The 19,731-nt window shown below is 36.3% G+C and overlaps 1 protein-coding gene across 2 annotated transcripts in view; it reads left to right on the forward strand.

The window, feature by feature from the left end:
• The window catches only part of CUNH2orf76 (chromosome unknown C2orf76 homolog), a 111,204-nt gene extending 93,218 nt beyond the window's left edge, over positions 1-17,986 (forward strand). Inside the window, exons 4-5 of one of the 2 annotated variants that reach the window (XM_069067764.1) lie at positions 4,580-4,661; positions 17,597-17,986. In XM_069067764.1, coding sequence (XP_068923865.1) covers positions 4,580-4,661; positions 17,597-17,673 — 159 coding nt within the window. In that variant the 3' untranslated portion in view covers positions 17,674-17,986. The remainder of the gene's footprint in view (positions 1-4,579; positions 4,662-17,596) is intronic. The other variant, XM_069067763.1, reaches the window with a different exon arrangement.
• The last annotated feature ends 1,745 nt before the right edge of the window (positions 17,987-19,731 follow it).

Here is a 19,731-nt window from a genome sequence, read left to right on the forward strand (position 1 = left end):
CTCTGTCTTTAAGGCAAAATAACTGTTAAGAAGAGATTCAGCCTTCAGCCTTTGACTAAAAAGTTAACTTGAAAGACATAGACATTTTACATAGGGAGATATGGATATTCTATACCACTTTTAATTGAAGAGTCAAATGATAAGAAATCAAACTTATATGGGATTTAAAAATTAAGTCTAGGGTCAAATCTTGAGTTAAGTAATACACCCAGCCCAGTGTCGCAAGGCATCTGCATCAATGTCAGCATGAAATAATTATCTTGATGATGCTTTATTGTGGCCTGGAGGTAAGACCTTGGGTTTTCAAAGTTTATGCCTGGTGAATATTAATACTGGTAGATATTCCTAAGATGGAAAGGCTTCAAATGTAGGCTTGGTGATGGACTCTCATTTTTCCTGAGGACCAACCTAGCTAAGTTTTGTGAAGCTCTTCACCATTTTATTGAAGATTAGTAAATGTTATCAGTCACAACTCAAAAGACTGTCTATTAAATCAAAGAGGAGATATGATATAGATGGAAGGAAGAATACTAAAACTCAGGTTTTTGAATTAGTAAATTATGTTGACATATATCATCATCAAGAAATTGGTTATTATTTTATATAGTTTCCATAGTTAGAAAATTGTATAATATGTTGTTGAATCCTAACATTTTTGATGAAAACTATTCTATTGGGCTTGGTGTTTGTAAGGTTTTGTTCCAGAGCTTTGTTTTTATTGGTATTGGGAATCCCGGCAAGCAACATCTTCCAATATAGTAGTCCAAGAAAGTTGCCAGGGAGAACTGAAGAGTTACATGATCTTCCCAGGGCTCTGTAGCCAGCATCTGTCAGAGAGACAGTAATTAAATCCAGGTATTCTGGACTCCAAAGCTGGCTCTCTATTCATTATTTCATGCTGCTTTTCTTATAGGCTTAACCTTCAGAAATCTAGAAACTCAGTCATCTAAAGCCTGTTATCTTCAATTATGTCCTAAGTATTCCATAGAAAGTATGTATACAAACTGATAAATGTCTGCTAACAGACTTTGGCTAATAAACTGTATTTATACATGTAATATAAATAATAAATGTTTAGCTGTGATGTGGAAAGAAAATGTAGGCAGGTTCTGCCCAAGTTCCTTTTTAGCTTCTTTGGCAATCCACTTTAACCTCTTTAGTCTTTAGTTACCTTATCTACAAATTGAAAGTATTGGACTAGTTGATCCCACAGTCCATTCTGATCTGTAAACTCATGGTTTACTAATCATTCTGGGTACTTAACCTTTATTGATAACTAACCAAAACTTTTTATGTTAGTTGTTTTGTTAGAAATCTTTTAAAAATATATTGCATGTGTCCCTACATTCTTGAAGTATGCAGACCATAATTTAAACTGACATGGGGTTGTGATTGTAAACATTAATAATTATTTCTGCTTCTTGATGAGGACTATTTGCTTCTTTTTCTTCTTCTTTTTTGCTTTTTGGAGGGTAGTTGGGGTTAAGTGACTTGCCCGAGGCCACACGGCTAGTTTTTGTGTTAAGTGTCTGAGGCTGGATTTGAACTCAGGTCCTCCTGACTCCAGGGTCAGTGGTCTATTCACAGCACCACCTAGCCACCCCTGACTATTTGCTTCTTACACTATGTTTTTAAATTCATCTCTTTTATAACTTTTCTGTTCCTTCTCTTGTTCTTCCTTGTCACTTCTTGCTGTTTTCAGAGTGCCTAACTGTAGTGATTTATCTTCCTTTCTAATTGCTTGGAAACCAAGCAACCAACCAATCTTTGGAATTATATGTAAAATCGTAATAACTTCTAAGGAGAATCTGAGATGTTCTTCAATGAATGAAGTAGTAAGTGTGACGGGACTTTGTAAAATGTATTTTGACAGATTCTTTTAGCTTGCTCCTTGGATCTTAGCTTTGTTCAGGTGGCTGTTGTCAGAGAGCTAAGTTTTGGATAGGTGAAGTTTTAATTGTATGTGCCAAATTAGATAATATCTTTAATACTCTTTACAAGCATTTTCCAATTTACAAATTAATGACATTTCCAAACTTAAAACACATCTTATAGAAACCTTTTAAGCTCATAATTAAACTGATAATGCTGTACTGTAACACCAGTGACATGTAAATTTCCCATTGTTTTTTAGGAAAACAAGTTTTGAGTTTCAAAAGGACTGGGTCAGCAGGGTTTTCCAGCACAGTAGTAGCAGGGGAGGGAAGGTACAGGTAATTTTCCTAAGGTAGAATGCAGCTGGAAGAGATGAATCTGTGGTTGGAGCAACTTTACTCTTTATAAATGAGAGTTGTTTCTAAATTGGGCATTTTTAAGTAGTGAACTGCAGAATAAAACCTTGATTAATTAGAACCTTCTCAAACTCAATTAAGAAATATTTTTTTCTGCACAAAAGAAATTCATATCAAAGACTGATTCAAACAGCTAAGCTTCCAGCCTATGTCTTAGCCTTATAGAAACTATTCTATTATACATGAATTAAACACCTATGAAAAGGTATGGTGTTTGTAGGGTTTTGATCTAGAGCAGGGGTGGGGAAACTGGCCTTGAGGCCATGTGTGGCCCTCTAGGCCTTCAAGTGAGGCCCTTTGACTATATCCAAACTTCAATGGGTTCTGTGAAGTTTGGATTTAAACTGTGTGTGTCTATTCAAACAGCTGTGTGACTGTGAACAAGAACCTTAATCACTCAGCACATCCAGATAACTCTCCTAAGATTTAAGTGAGTTGATGATCAGTATTGGTAGAAAAAGTTTTCATGCTAGAAGTTTTTTATATCAATGAAATCATGTAAAGAAAAAAGTATTGATAAAGTACTTCTTATGTATTCAGCACTGTGTTAGGCACGATGGCAGATAGGAAAGAGTAAAAGACATGGTCTCTGTTCCCCACAGAACTAAAACCCAGTGGGGGTGAAAGACACATGAAGTAATCAGATAACATTTAAGTGCTAAACTATGGGAACTGACTGTGAGTTCAGAAGGAACTTGGAGAAGAGAGAGATCATGAGGGGAAAGAGATATATGAGGAAGGAGGACTTGAGCTAAACTTTGAAGGCTGGAAAGTTTTTAGATAAGTGGATAGGGCATTCAGAACAGGGGAAAACAGCATAGGTAAAGGCCTGGAAATAGGAATAAAGGTTCCGTTATTATGCCACCAGACTCAAGTAGTTAAAAGTTTGAATTTAAAAATAAATGAAAGAAGGGGTGGCTAGGTGGCACAGTGAATAGAGCACTGACCCTGGACTCAGGAGTACCTGAGTTCAAATCTGGCCTCAGACACTTAACACAAAAAAATAGCTGTGTGCCCTTGGTCAAGTCACTTAACCCCAACTGCCCTCCAAAAAGCAAAAAAAAAAAAAAATAGAAATAACTGAAAGAAATTCAGTTTGATTACTTTCAAGTAAATATAATTGGGATTAGGTTATTGGGTTAAAAAGTGTTGCCTAGGGGCGGCCAGGTAGCACAGCAAGTAAGAGCACCAGCTCCAGTGTTGAGAAGACCGGGAGATCGAATCCCAGGCTCAGACACTTAGCACCCACCCAGAAACACCTGGCCGTGTAACCTTGAGCAAGTTACTTAACCCCAATTGCTTAGGGGTGGCCAGGTGGCTCAGCGAGTAAGAGCACTGGCTCCAGTGTCGGGATGACCTGGATCAAATCCGGGCTCAGATACTCAGCACCACACCCAGAAATAACTGGCCATGTAACCTTGAGCAAGTTACTTAACCCCAATTGCTTTATTAAAAAAAAAAAAGTGTTGCCTAGTGAGGAGGCAGTGGAAAATATGCTGGATTTGGTATCAGAGGACTTGGTTTGAATTTCACCTTTGATACTACTATGTGTCCTTGGGCAAATCACTTTATCTCCTTGGGCCTTGGTTTCCTCCTCTGTACAGTGAAAGGTCTGAACTAGAGGGACTCTAGAGCATCTTCCAGCTCTATACCTGTCATCTTATGATCCTTTAAATAACCGGCTTCAATGAAGAGAATGAATTTGTCTTAACCATATCCACTAATGGGAGATTCATTGCTTAATAAATAATTTGAGTAAAAGATGAGCTAATTCTTCTACAACACTTAAGGTCTCCATTTATTCTGTCAAATAATTGAAAATTTCCCTATATTTATGTTAAACCCTTTCTTTATAGACAATAAAAGTTCTGTCTGACTTATCATAAGGTACTAATTAATGGAGTCTATGTTAATGAAATTTTACCATGTTGGTGAATATCATTTCACAAAAGTACATGAAAAGTTAAAACTAGGGCAACTAGGTGGTGTAGTGAATAGAGCACTGGCCCTGGAGTCAGGAGCACCCAAGTTCAAGTCTGGCCTCAGACACTTGATCACACTAGCCATGTGACCTTGGGCGAGTCAACTCTGATTGCCCTGCCTTTCCCCCTACCTCCCTCTAAAAAAAAAAGTTATATGAATAGTTGGGTCTTTTCTCATCCATTTCCTTTATTCTAGTTATCTTACTATAAAATAATCTGACTCACTTTGAGAGTCCTAGAATCCATTATGGAATATCAAGCTCTAGAAATACTGATAAAATTAATGTCCTTTTTTTCATTTTTTAGACTAATGAGCTTGTGTTGAGTTTAGAAGATGACGATAGACTCTTGTTAAAAGAAGATTCGACTATGAAAGCAGCTGGAGTCGGTAAGAGTGCATTTATATTGACTCAAGGTGGTACTCACTTTGCTTGCTTTTATTTCTGCCTGATTATGTTTGGAGAGCTTGCTGAAAAGTAAATGCTATCCCTGATGCTCTTTACACTCTCTGATAATTACTCAGGGAAGCAAGAGAAGACGATATACATTCAGATCATTGGACTGAGGGCAACAGGTATCTGCTCTCCAAATGCTCAGAAGGCAAATTGTGTTTTTCAGAAGGTATGCTCAGAATTTTGTAGAGGGTAATTTTAAGTGATTGACAGATTATTAGTACCATGTCTGCTTAGTCTTATCAGTAACATTTAAACTGATGTTTTGGATTAGAAATGAATGTGAATCATGGTTTCTGATAGTCATTCAGGTCATTCTGGGCTGCTTAAATAATAGAATTTAAAATTGAGTATAGTGTGTGTGGCTTAAAAATGACCTGATTCTTTTTTCATTTCTCATTGGGAGTGTTCATGTTCAATAGAAATACTACTGGGAAATTTGTACATGTGACATGCTTTGTGACCATTAGATGTCACTGCAAATCTATTTATACATGGATATGAAAAATCTGATAACAGAATAGCCCAAGACTTGAAGAGACAGATGAATACTATTAGATTTTTGCCATGTGATATCTTTTTTTTTGGCAATGGAAGTTGCCGTTGCTATAGAATGTTTACTTTACAATCTCTTAGGTGTTTTGATGGTAGAATACTTAGGCTTTGCCTGTATCAGGAAGCTTGAAGTATAGTAAAAGGCATATTGGCATTAGAGTCAGAGTACCCGGGTGCAAAACTTGTTTCTGAAGCTTGATGCTTGAGTGACTTAATCTTGGGCATGTCACTTAACTTCCTGGGTCCTCAGATTCCTCATCTGTAAAATGAAAGGATTCCACTAGATGGTTTCTGAAGTCCCTTCTAGCACTAAATCTAGGACCCTATGATCCTTTTAGGAAAGTTTATTAACAGTTTATTTGATTTTTGATATATTTTATTGATCTTTTGTCTTTATACAACAATTATCTCTGGAGGAAAAAAACGAATTTCACTCCCCTCTAGATTGAACTTTTTCCACTCCCCTTGTGAGAAAGAACAACAATTATAGCAAAAACATCCAGTATCATCACTGAATTCTACTGAGAAGGGAAAATGTATCATTAATCAGTCCACAAGCATGTATTAAGTGCTTCCTACATTCCAGGAACTGGGAAAAAGCAAAAACAGCCCTGTTGTTGAGGAGTTTGCATTCTAGTAAGGAGGCAATCCATATAAGATCCATACAGCATCAATGGAAGGCTTCATGATCAGGTTCTTGGACAGTCAGCAATACAATAAACCAAGCCCTGATTTATAGTGTTTGCCTATTTCGAAGATATAAATGTTCACACTGAAAATTTAGCCACTGGCTTCCATAGAAGCTAGCCCCAGCACACCTCTGACTATAGCCAATAAGGGGAGTCAGGCAAAGCCAGTTCCTTGTACTGACTCTTGTCTGTTGACCTCCTTCTGTACCAGTATACTTCACCTTTGTGCCAGGACATGGTGAGCTTTTTCATCAATCTTCTCAAGCCATGATTGGTCCATCAAATTGTTCAGAGTTCTGAAGAGTCTTTCAGAATTGTTTTCCTTTTGTAATATTGAGATCCTTCTATAAATTGTTCTTCTGGTTCTATGCACTTGAATCTACTAAACTGGTTCTTAAATGTCTTCCTAGGCTTCTGAATCCATCATATTTTTCACTTCTTGTACAATAATATTCCTTTATATTCATATGCCATGATTTGTTCAGCCATTCTCCAGTTGATGCTCCCTAATTAATTTTCAGTTCTTAGCTACACTATGAAGTGCTGCCATAAATATTTTTGTACAGTATTTTTTATATGTCAAGGCAGCTAAGTGGTACAGTGTGTGATAGAGTGTTGTGTCTAGGCAAAGGAAGATCTGAGTTTGAATCCTGCCTCAGATACCTACTACTTTGTGATTCTGGGCAAATCTTTTAATCCCACTCAACTTCAGTTTCCTACAAGATACCCACAATTAGTGGAGGTGGGGAGGGAGAGAAGGGAAAGGAAGCAAGCATTTATTAAGCTCCTACTATGTGCCAGGCACTTGCTAAGTGCTTAATACACAACAGCCCTGGGAGGTAGATGCTATTATTATCCCCATTTTATAGTTGAGGAAACTGAGGCAGATAGAAGTTAAGTGACTTACCCGGGGTAACACAACTAGTGTCTGAGTCTGGATTTGAATTTCAGTCTTTGTGACACCAGGTCCAGTGAGTACTATCAGCTACTTTATATAGTTTCCTCATCTGTACAATGGAGATAATAATACAACTTGCCTCACAGAGTTGTAAGGATTAAATTAGGTAACATATGTAAAGCCTTTACAAACCTTCAAATACTATACAAATGCTAGCTTTTATTATAAGTGGGCTCTTTCTCTGTCTTTGACAAACTCAGGGAAGGTGGAGTTCTGGGGGCATAAACTCCATAGTGTTATCAGGGAATTTGCTCGGTTCACTGACTTTCTGAGTGTAGCTCACACTGCTTTCCAGAACGGTTGTGTCAGCTAATGCCTTCACCACTGAGGAGGCTTCGATGTGCCTGTTTTTCAGTCGTTCTCCAACTGATGGTCACCCACTTTATTTCCAGTTCTTTGCTACCACAAAGAGTACTGTATTAATACTTGGGTGTATCTTGGATCTTTGTATTTTTCTTTGACTTTTTTGTTGTATGTGCACAATAGTGGAATTACTGGGTCTAAGGAGTATGAAAGGTTTATTTACTTTTCTTACATAATTACAAAGTGATAGAAGGGCTGGACCAACACAGCTCTGCCAGCAGTTTACTAGTATGTCTTCTCACAGCCTCAACATTGAATGTTTTTGGTCATCTTTTCCAGTTTGTAGAGCATAAGATTATGATATTTGTGTTTTTCGTACTATTAATTACTTTTCTAATGGTAATTTATAGAACATAATGTTTCTTTCAAAAACTATTCTTTCCCTTTGACCATTTATTAGTAGCATTTGGTATTATTACATGTTTGTGTCATTGTGTTCCCAATGTATATTGGATATAAGAATTTTACTGGTAATACTTGATATTTCCCCCCCCCCACACACACACACATTTTATATTTTAGGATTATAAGGTTCATAGAATCTTAGATTTAGAATTGGAAGGGACCTTACAGTTCATTATGTAACTCCCTCATTTTATAAATGAGGAAACTGAGGCCCAGAGAGGTTAAATGACTTGCCTGAGGTTACACAAGTAATAATCAGAAGAGCTGAGATTTGAACCCAGGTCCTTCACTTTTTCTACTGCACCAAACCCCTCTTCCCCTTTCTATTCTATCTTTATTGATTTCATTTATACAAAAGGCTTTTTAAAAAAAAAATTTTATGTGATGAAGCCTTAATTGTGAAAGGTACCTCATCTTATTCTTAACTTGGTCAGTTCTCGCTTGGTCCATCCCTCCCCACTAGTTATCTTCACTCTTCTCTTTGGCTAAACTCCTAGAGAACGCTGTCTATAGTGGTGCCTCTGTTGCTTCCCTCTATCTTCTTAACTCCCTGCAGTCTAGCTTCTGACCTTCTTATTCTACTGAAACTGCTCTCTCCAGTGATCTCATAATTGCCCAATCTAATGGCTTTTTCTCAGCCTTCCTCCTTTCTGATGTCTGTTGCCTTTGGTACTGTAGTCACTCTCTTCTTGATATTCTCTTCTCCATAGGTTTCTGTGACACTGTTGTGTCTTGGTTCTCCTTCTTTCCAACCATTCCTCAGTCCTTTGCAAGATCTCCAGGGCTCTATCCTGGGCCCTCTTCTTTTTTCTTTCTTTACTGTTTTGCTTGGTAATCTCATTATCTCCCTTGGTGATTTTTATTGTCTCTATGCAGATAATTCTCAGATCTACTTATCTAGCCTTCACCTGTCTTCTGACCTCCAGTCCATTGTCTCCAACTTCCTATTGGACATTTTCAGACTGGACATTCAGTAGACATCTTCAGATAAGAACTCATTATCTCTCTCCCCTCCCCCTTCTAAACCCTTACCTTTTATGAATTTCTCTATTACATCTGAGGCTCCCACTATCCTCCCAGTCACTTTTTTGGTGTCACAATTTAAGTGTCAATTTCTCTTAACTCACCCTCAAATCCAATCTGTTGCCAAATCCTGTCAATCAATGCCCCCCTTCTCTCTTCTGACACTGCCACTACCCTGCTGTGGGCCTTAATTACCTCAAGCTTGATATATTACAAGAGCCTTCTGGTTGGCATCCCTCAAGTCTCTCCCCATTCTAGTCCATTCTTTTACTCAATTATCAGCGATCTTATTAAAGTGTTAGTCTGACCCATGTCATTTTCCTACTTGGGAAAGTGTAGTAGCTTCCTGTCACCTTCAGGAACAAATGTAAAATACTATGTTGAACTTTGAAAGCCCTTTATAACCTGTCCCTTTTTTTATCTTTCTATTCTTATACCTTACTCCGTTGATGTCTCCTTGTTCTTCAACTCTGCATTTTCATTGGCTGTTTTCCATGACTGGAATAAGGCTCTCTTCTCATCTCAACCTCCTGTGTTTACTTCTAACCCTACTTTGTGTAAAAAGCCTTTCCTGGTGCCCCTTAATACTATTCTAAATTTACCTCCAGTATACCTTGTTTGTAAACAGTTTTTGCGTGTTTCTCTTCCATGAGAATGTGAACTCCTTGAGAGCAGGATCTATTTTTTTTTACCTTTCTTTAATATCCCTGGTACTTAGTACAGTGACTGACATATAGCAAGCACTTAAAAAATGCTCTTTGACTTATTATATGATCTTTGATATTCTTGTTGTTCATTTTGAGTTTATAAAAAGTGATGTGTAGGTTAAGATGTTAGCCTAGGTCTAATATCTGCCTGTGTGCTTCCTAGTTTTCCTAGCACTTCTTGTCAAAAAGGTAGTCTCCAGTAATTTCTGGTTTTGAGTTTATTAGACAGTAGGCTACTGTTTTCAGTGCTTTGTTTCCTGTTTTGCCGTCTGTTAGTGCTATGACCTCTTCACGTGTACTTTTCCCTCATTTTTCCTTGAGATTCTAGACTTTTTGTTGTTCCAAATGAAATGTTAATATTTTATTGAGTATATATACACACAGATACATTTATGTGTGTGGACATATGTATTTATATATAGTATGGGAGGGAGTGGGAGAGAGAGAGAAATCTGTCAATTAATTCAGGCAGTGTCAAATTTGTACTATATTGTTATGGCCCAACCATGAGCAAGGAATACCTCTTTAGTGATTTTTTTCTCTTTATTTTTTAAAAGTGTGTTTTGTAGTTGGTTTTATATAACTCTTGTGTAAGTTAATACCCAGATAGTTTATATATTTTATAGTTATTTTGAAAGACAGTTCTCATTGCTTCTTCGGGTTTTTATTAGTCCTATATAGAACTGCTGATAATTTTCTTGTATTTGTTTTGTATTTAATTGCCTTAATGTGAAACTATTGATTGTCTCACTCAGTTTCTTTGATGATTTCTCTGGCATTTTCTGAGTACATCATTATATCATTTGCAAATAGAGTTAATTTTGTCCTTCTTTGCTCATACTTATATTTTCAATTTTGTTTTTTTGTATTATTGGTATAGCTACCATTTCTAGAACTCTATTAAATTCTAGTGGAGGGCATCTTTACTTCTGTTTGCACTGGGAAAGCTTCTAATGTGACTCTTTTTTTTCTTTTTTTTTTTTTGGAGGGCAATTGGGGTTAAGTGACTTGCCCTAGGTCACACGGCTAGTTTTTTGTTTGTGTATTAAGTGTCTGAGGTTAGATTTGAACTCAGGTCCTCCTGACTCCAGGGCCGGTGCTCTATTCACTGCACCACCTAGCCGTTCCCTCTAATGTTTCTCTATTGCAAACAATGCTAGCTCTTGGTTTTAAATATGTACTTTTGATCATATTAAAGAAAGGACTTTCTCTGCCTTTGTTTTAGGGGTTTGGACACCGTGAAATGCTATATTTTGTCAATGCTTTGGGGTTTTTTTTTTTTTTTGCATCTCTTGGAATAATCATACAGTTTTTGTTCTTTATGTTTGAGCATTCTAATCATTTCCTGATGTCAAACCATTCTTGTCTCCCTTATTCTAGTCATATATATGAGTTACTCATTTTTGGGATGACAATTTGGCAATGTTCGAAAAAATGTCTCAAAAATTATGATACTAATAAACTCAAATCACACATAAAGTGTAACACTTCTGTGGTAGAGATTATAAATGTTGGATTTTTATTTTAAATTGACAGTGAATAAATGTAGCTTTTTTCATATAACTAGAAAAAAGGAGTCCTAGGTAGGAAGAAATGAAGTGTAGGTGATGATGAGGAGCAGAGAATTCAGAAGATTATTTGAAGTTGGGTCTTTACATCTTTGCAGTTCATGCAGGTCCCCTCGTCTTACTCTTTGAGTTGAACAGGAAGGAAGATTTTTTGTTTTGTTTCATTGATGACTTTTATTTTTTATACTATGGATAGTTCTCATTTTCTGGTATCTCTTTCACATAAAACAAGAAACATAAGCACTTCTGATATTGGAGGCAACATTTCATATATGTAACCCCCTCCTCTCTCTGAGGAAGGTGGGGAATTTCATAATTTGTCCTCATAAATCAGGAGCAGACATTACATGAATTCAGCTTGCCTTTTAGTATTGTTTTCTTTTACATTACTGTGGTGTGTGTGTGTGTAATGTATTGTGCGCACATACACACACACACACATACACACAGTTCCAGTTCTGCTTCCTTTACACAGTGGATCACTTTATATAAACTGCCTCATATTTCTCAAGATGCCTCACATTGGGGCGGCTAAGTGGCATAGTGAATATAGCACCAGCCCTGGAGTCAGGAGGACCTGAGTTCAAATCCAGCCTCAGATATTTAACACTCGCTGTGTGACCTTGGGCAAGTCACTTAACCCCAATTGCCCTGCTTTCTCCCCTCCAAAAAGGAAAAAAAAAGAATGCCTCACATTTATCATTTCTCGTGATATACTAATATTGTTACCTTCATATAATACAATTGTTTAGCCCTTCCTTAATTGAAAAACACTTTGTTTCCATTGTTTTCCTACCACACACACAAAATGCTTTTTCTGGGGGCAGCCAGGTGGCGCAGTGAGTAAGAGCGCTGGCCCCGGCATTGGGAGACCTGGGATCGGTTCTGGCCTTAGATACTTGGCACCCACACAAAATAACTGGCCGTGTAACCTTGAGCAAGTTACTTAACCCCAATTGCTTAAAAAAATTTTTTTAAATGCTTTTTCTGAATATTTATATATATAGATGGGACTTTTCAGTCCGTCTTTTACCTCTTTGATTAATATGCCCTGTTGTGGGATCATTGGGTCAGAGAGCATTAGAAACAGTTTTGTAGTTTTCTTGCATATTTTTAAATTGTTTTCCAAGGTGGTTGGACCAGTTCAGTTTCATTAACAGTACATTATTATGCTTGTCTTACTGTAACCCCTTCAGCGCCGACCATTTTCAATTCTTATCATCTTTGTCAATTTGCTAGACATAATAATGGAATCTCAGAGTTGTTTTAATTTGCATTTCTCCTACTATTGGTGATTTGGAACATTTTATATGCTTGTTGTTTGTAATTCTTTATTGAAAATTATTCATTTTCTTTATCCACATATGTATTAGGGAGATGCTTTTGATCAAATGAAAGGAATTAGCACAAATATCTTGAGTATCAGACTAAAGCCCTCTATTGTTGAGTGTTTTGAATGTATATGCATTAGCTTTTATGTAATAGTATTTTTCAGGAGCTCAGTAGTCACAGAAAAGAATGAAAGCTTTGAGCTCCAAACCATATTTTGTCCAGTTAGGATTTGGAAGTCTTGGGATAGTGGTGGGTTTATTCCCTTACTTGCGGCCATTTCTTCCCCTACATGATCTTTCCTTCTCTGTTGCCTAGAGCATTGTTCTACTCTGGAAGTAAGGATGCTACTATACAGGAGAAACAGAGATGGTCCCTTGAGAATAGTAGAGAATCTGAGTGGGAACAGAGCTGTTGAAAAAATCCTTGAAGCTTATTATTTTAAAAAGTATTTGGGGGGTTTTCTCAGCCCCATTTTTCTTAAGTTAGGTATATAAAAAAAGGTTGAAAGAAAATTCTAAGTCATCAGGGCCCATCCTTTTTCCTGCTTGATCTTGGAGTAGAGCTGTCACTCTGTGTTTGACATCACAGCCAGTTGCCATGGAAATAATAGCAATGTTACAAATTTATCATTATGACTTTTCTGCAGGGTCTATGAAAGGCAAAGAAAAGCTGTGAGAGAGGAAAAAAAACTTATTGAAGATTGACTTTCAGGGTAAAATTTTCTCATTTATACACTGACCTTTTATCTGCACTGCAGAAGCCAATTGTATATTCTGTACTTGACGTCAGTAGTGTTTGCATGTAGATTGAGTATTTAAGACACACACACACAGACACACACACACACCAGTCTTTGTGGATACAAAAAAATAGTTTTCCCAGGAATTGTTATTTTTGATTTAAAGAATGTCTGTGTCGTGTCTCGGTTTTTTTACACTGAAATGTAAAATAACTTAAAGAGTAAGTTTACTTAGTTACATTTTACTTCCTTTATTCTGTGTTCTCTCAAGTGGTTAGCTCTATTGATTTCTCTCTAGTTTTATAAAGAAATTATAGCATTTTCACTTCATTTGGGAGCTGATGCTGTATTAGAAATGTTTTGAGATAAGATATTGTAGGCTAAACTCAGAGGTTATTAGGGTTTTTTGGAGAGGGAGGGGGAGTTCACTTTGAGCATATTTCTATAATGATTCCAAAACTCCCTTGTGGTATGCTTTCATTTTGAGTGTCATTTCAGTTTTCTGCTCATTACCAGAACCCTTTTTCATGCTAAAAATCTTGTCACTTATGTATATCTAATAACATAGTTATATACTATTCTCATACTCATGGTGAAAATCATGCTTAATTTGTGTTTCATTAAGGATTATTTTGTCTTCCTCTAACATGTTTAAGGTAGTTATTTGTCACCATAATACTAATATAACCTTATACTCAAGTAATAAGTTAGGACTGGGCAATTTGCAAATATTCATAAATTCACAACAGGGGTTTGAAAGAACAGTAATAGATTGTTCTTCCTCTATCCATTCAGTATATGTATAGTATAGTAAATGTGAAAACTGAGCTTTTAATTATACTGTTTCTTCACATTTCAATTTCAGATCAAGGATTGGACTCTGTAGTTGGAACCTATTTAATTTAGATTGCTGATCCACCTGAGACAGTGCTCTTTTGTTAACAAACTTTTGAATGGCTTGTGCATCTGAATTTTGTGAGATCAGATGCATAGAATATTTGCTTTGGGTTGAAACTCCCTCTTTTCTGAATGAAACTACTATATAAAAACCCCATTGTTGCCTTCTCCACAGTTCCTTTCCCATTTATTTCCTATGCCCCATAAGCAGCACCTTATTATTTACTGTTTTGTTCTTTGATCAGTTGAACCAAACAGTTTAGCACCTTATCATATCTTCTTATCCACTTAGTAGTTCATATATTTATATCTTATCTTCCCCAACTAGATGGTAAGTTCCTTGTGGACAGAAATGGTGTTTGAATCTACTCTAGTATCCCATAAATCTTTCACACAAGGCTAGGCACAGAATATGGCTTCAATGATTTCTTATTGTTTAGTTGGTTAATTGCCAGAAAGGTTGACTTAAGTAGCCTATTTGCATTTGATTTTTTTAAATGATAATTTAAAAATTGTTCCCAGAAGTGTTTTTTTAAGTGTTAAGATAAATATGTGTACCATTTGGAAATAGTGAATAATTTACTTTAGATCATTAGTTTGGATATCCTGATTTCTGTTCAGCTAATTAAACATGAAAGTCATTGTTATAATGTTCCATAAATGGATTTGGGGGTTCTTATTTTCTTGGTTTTATTTGATAGTAAGACGAGGGGAAGAGTATTTATTGGATTTTAGATTGCACTTTCATTTCAGATTCACGTGCCTTGGGCTTGTGCACCTGAGTGCACTGCAGCCTACAGCACATTTAATTTAAAATCGGGTGCCCTCGGGGACCATCACACTGCTAGGCTTCCTACAGTTCTTTTAGGAGCTACTTTTAAAGGTAGTAAGAAGCAAGAATTCAAGAAATTATGGTAGGAAGGATAAGGATAGTTTGGGAGTGGGTCTTGAAAGGGAAGATACATATATATGTATATATATAATATATGTATATAATATATAGTACATTTAATTTGGTAAGTAAATTTCTGGAACATGTATAGGAATTCACAAGTTAATTTATTTTCAGGGTTATATAGATTTTATAAGTTTAATTCTCTTGTCATTTGAGAACCACATTGTTCTAAATTTTAAATAAATGCTATTTTGACTTTTGAAATTTTTTTGTTGGTTTAACGAGAAGAGAGAAAATCTCTACTTCTCACACTAAATATTAAAAATTCATATCCCCAAATTTTTCAAGCTAAAAAATTTGTCATGGAAAAAAAAATGTCTTCAAGCTTAGAAGCTCGTAAAAAGTTTGTCTTTTAGGATAATGTGTTAAATTTAAGTACCTAAGAACAGGAACATCATTTTACTACCTTCTTTTCCAAGATAATTCTGATCTGATGAAAGGACTTAAATGCCTATATAAACAGTGAGTTGATTTCTAAATTATTTAGATCTGAGAGAGAAGCCATGTGTCAGACAGAATTCTATTTGTCAGTACTTTCCATATATTAACTCAATCTACACCTGTGATTGAAGGTGAAAATATTATATATTTGCCCCTAGAAGGGTCTGTAGTGTAAGGTTGGCCACCATAAAAGAAATGTGTAGTGATAGTCAACAAATTTACTAAGTGGATTGCTATAAGCATAGCCATATTTATAAAGTGTTACATGTAATAATAGACTATTGCATTAGTAAAAACTTGCTTTATGATAATAAAGAATGTAAAATTTCTAGCCTTTCTTCCATTATAAGTTTAATTAGAATCACTTCCAAATTCTACATAAGCCACCCCTTTGGGCATGTTGGATGGGGAAAAGTCCCAAGTGCTTTTTTTTTTTTTAAAGCAATTGGGGTTAAGTAACTTGCTCAAGGTTACACAGCCAGTTATTTCTGGGTGTGGTGCCACATATCAGAGCCCAGATTTGATCCCCAGGTCATCCCAACACTGGGGCCAGTGCTCTTACTTGCTGAGCCACCTGGCCACCCCCTAAGTTCTTTTTATGCTTTTGGGACCAGTTTTGAAACATTTTATTTTCTTTTAATATTAAATTTCTTTAACTAGGCAAAGACCATCTTTTTCAACATTTTCTTCATGCTAAGTTTGAACTCCTTTTTGGAATTATTTCATTATGAGCCATAACCGACTTTAAATTAGGAATGTTTTCCAGGAGTTCAGTCTGTCTCCAGTACCCTTTCATTGATTTCTGAGTGCTATCTGCAGTCCACCCACAGACCCAGTGTGACTTGATCTTTGCAAGCTGATTTTTAGCTACTCTGATTAAATTTCATCCCTGGGATGTTATAAAAAAAAAAAAATCAAGTGAAATTGCATGCTAAAATTTATCAATATTTTGGTGATAAATCCTAAGGCACTGAAGTTGTATATTTTGAGACAAAAGTGCTAACTTTTCTTAAGGATTCTATTTAATAATTACTGTTACTGTTTTAGTGTATATTTGGTAGAGTTTTGTATGTCTATTTTAGAGTAGGAGATATGTTAATAAAGTGCTCAATATTCATTGCAAATAATCTTGTCTGTTTTCTAGTCAAGATTCTGAAACCCTTCTTGCCCTTTGTGTATAACCACGCAGACTGTATTAACTTCTGCCTTAATTTAAAAAGCAGTTGTGAAACTTGTTGGCTCCACACCTTAAAGAATTGCGTGTTTAATAATTGTGAAGGCTTTCCATCAGATTTGTCTCAGTTCTGAATTAATAATGTTGCTGACTTATTGTTTTAGAAGAAGTCCTTGACCTGTTAGGTTGAAAGAATTGTGACTGCTCTGAACCTTTGTGGGTCCTGTAGCTGTGCCATATCCCCTGTGAATAATTAGAGGTATTTGAAGGTATTGCTGTAGAAGGCAATTTGTGTCTTTCACTTTGCATATTGTTGAAGCCTTATGAATTAATCATAAGCAGGGCAAAAAATTAACTTCTTCAGACACATATTTTGATGGGTCATGAGGGAGAATGTAAAGTGATCTGTAAAATATTCTACTGATCCTCTAAGTATTAAATTATTATACCTACAGGCTAATTTCAGGGAGGAGGGGGAAGAGGGATTTTTCCCCCTTTCTCACTAACTCAGTAGTGAACTTGAAAAATCAAGGTCCATTATTTCCTAGAACTATAAGGAGGATGAAGAAGGAGCACTGGTGATTTTCTGAAAACCATCCATGTTGCCTTGTTTGGACTGGTTGGGTGATTTTTTTTCTTTTTATTTATAATTGGGATTTTTTAATGTTTATAAACTAAAAATTATTTTAAGCAAATAACATGTCTCTGTGGTGCTTTAAGATTTACAAAGTTCATTTATCACAACAACCTCATAAAGCAATTTTTGTTATCCCCATTTTATAGAAAAGGAAACAGCTTCTGAGAGGTTAAGTGGTTTGTCTCTGATCATATTGCTAGTAAATAAGTGAGGCAGGATTTGAATCTAGCTCCAGTGCTCTACCGCATCATTTGTCTCTTCAACAAAAACGTTTTCTTGTGCTATGTTCAGCAAATTATATACTTGTCTTTCTCACTTAAGGGCCCTGGAAGCTAAAATTCTGAGTCAGTATACCTGTGTTTCCCATTTTAAGTTTAAACTTAACTTTTCATTAAAAATTTTCAAAAATGTATTTTTCTTTTTTTCAGCCAATGAAACTGAAATTGCATTCTTCTGTGAAGAAGATTACAAGAACTACAAAGCTAATCCTGTTTCATCCTGGTAAAGACTACTGGGGAGCTCGTTTTTTGCATACCTATAGTAAGCTCTTTATTTTGCTTAGTGAGGGTTTTTTTTTTTACTGATAAATAAATCCTAAAAGATTAATCTATGCTGAATTACAGTTTCTTTTCACAGTCTGCCATTTGTATCTGAACTGTGATAGTGAGACATGCCTTTACATTTCTCAGACACCCTCATGTCCCCTCCCCCTCTCACTTGCATTGTAATTAATGTGGCATTTCTTTTTATGATAAAAACCATATTGAGATTAAAAAAAATAATAGAAACCAAAAAGCAAATATAATATACTAATGGAACCGTTTCATTCCCCTATAGTTTTTGCTTTTAACATTTTCTCAAAACCTTAGAATGTCTTGTGACTAGCTGATATTAGATTGTTCTTGAAAGAATTTATAAGAGGTATTTTATTCATTTTGTGTCTCATGCATAGTTTCTAATTAGAGTTATTACTTTATTTTTTCACCAAAAGAGATGAAGGCCTAGTGTGATCATTTCATTCATTTTTCAGTTTCTTGAGTGTACAAAACACACAAACACAAAGGAAAATAAGCATTACATATTCCTGAGAGATTTTGTAATGTCCAAGGGTCATGCATTTTCCTTTTTTAAAGTACATTAGTTAGCATAAGCAGTATGGCTGGATTTCTGATGGCTTGAGAAGTAAAATACAATAGAACTGAATTCATATCTTTGTGGAGAAAAGGTATCTATCTCTGTTGCTCAGAGAAAATTGTTCTTTGAAAACCAGTTCACCCTTGAAGATAAAATCTTTCAGACTACATTTTCATTTCAGATTATCAAATCAATAAGCCCCTCCTGTATGCCAAGGAAGTCTTATAGTTACTGGAGTGACAAAGACAAAAGGAAATGACCCTGCCTCCTAAGTGCTTCTATTTTTGGGGGGTAAACAATGTGTACTCATAAAAGTTTATACAATGGGGCGGCCAGGTGGCACAGTGAGAGCGCCAGCCCTGCCGTTGGGAGACCTGGGATTGGTTCCGGCCTCAGATACTCGGCACCCACACAAAAAATAACTGGCCGTGTAACCTTGAACAAGTTACTTAACCCCAGTTGCTTAAAAAAAAAAAGGTTTATACAAAACAAATACCAAGTAATTATATCAGGCTGCCTTTACGGGAAGACACCAGGAACCTGGGGATCAGTAAGAGCCTCAAGGGGGAGGCTGTGCTTGAGCTGAGCTTTGAAGGAAACCCAAGATTCTCAGAGGTGAAAGGAGCAAAAAGGGGACTATGTACCAGGCCTAGGGACAGTGTGTGCAAAGGCATGGAGATGAGAATGTGGTATGTGAGGAATAACCAGATCACAACTTAAGCTGGATTGTAGAGTATAAAGAAGAGAAATATATGATGTACATGGAAGAGTAAATTGGAACCTACTTTCCAGGTCCTTGAATGACAAACAGGAAAGTTTGTATTTGATCCTAAAGTCAATAGGGTGCGCTGGAGGTTATTGAACAGGGGAGAGACATTATGGTCAGACCCATGCTTTAAGGAATATTGCTTTGCCAGATTGTGATGGACAGATTGGAGAGAGGAGGCACTAAATGTAGAAAGACCAATTATGAAACTCATAATAGTCTAGGTGACACCTGATGAGGGCTGGGTGGGAGAAAGTTTCCTATTAAATATGTTGAGTTTGAGATGTGTGCAGGACATCTAGTTGGAAATTTCCAAAAGGCATTTTTGATGTGAACTAAAGCTACTAAATGTGGGATACGTAGATTTGGGAGTCATTGTCATAGAGATGATTATTTAACTCATGGAAACTGATGAGGTCGCCTTGAGAGAATATATAGAAAGAAGAGGGCTCTGGATAGAGCATTAGTGTGTACCCCAGTGAAGAGGCATGGCGTAGATGAGGCTGCAGTAAAGGAAATCTGAAAAGTGCCATCAGACAAGTGAGAAGATGGGGTTAAGAAAACTCAGAGAAGGGGTGGCCAGGTAGCACAGTGAGTAAGAGCACCAGCCCCAGAGTCAGGATGACCTGGGATCTAATTCGGGCTCAGACACTTAGCACCCAC

The sequence above is a fragment of the Petaurus breviceps genome, unplaced genomic scaffold (genome assembly GCF_028583685.1).
Source record: "Petaurus breviceps papuanus isolate PSGF00001 unplaced genomic scaffold, PetGlider_PUasm1.0 90752, whole genome shotgun sequence".
Taxonomy (NCBI): domain Eukaryota; kingdom Metazoa; phylum Chordata; class Mammalia; order Diprotodontia; family Petauridae; genus Petaurus; species Petaurus breviceps.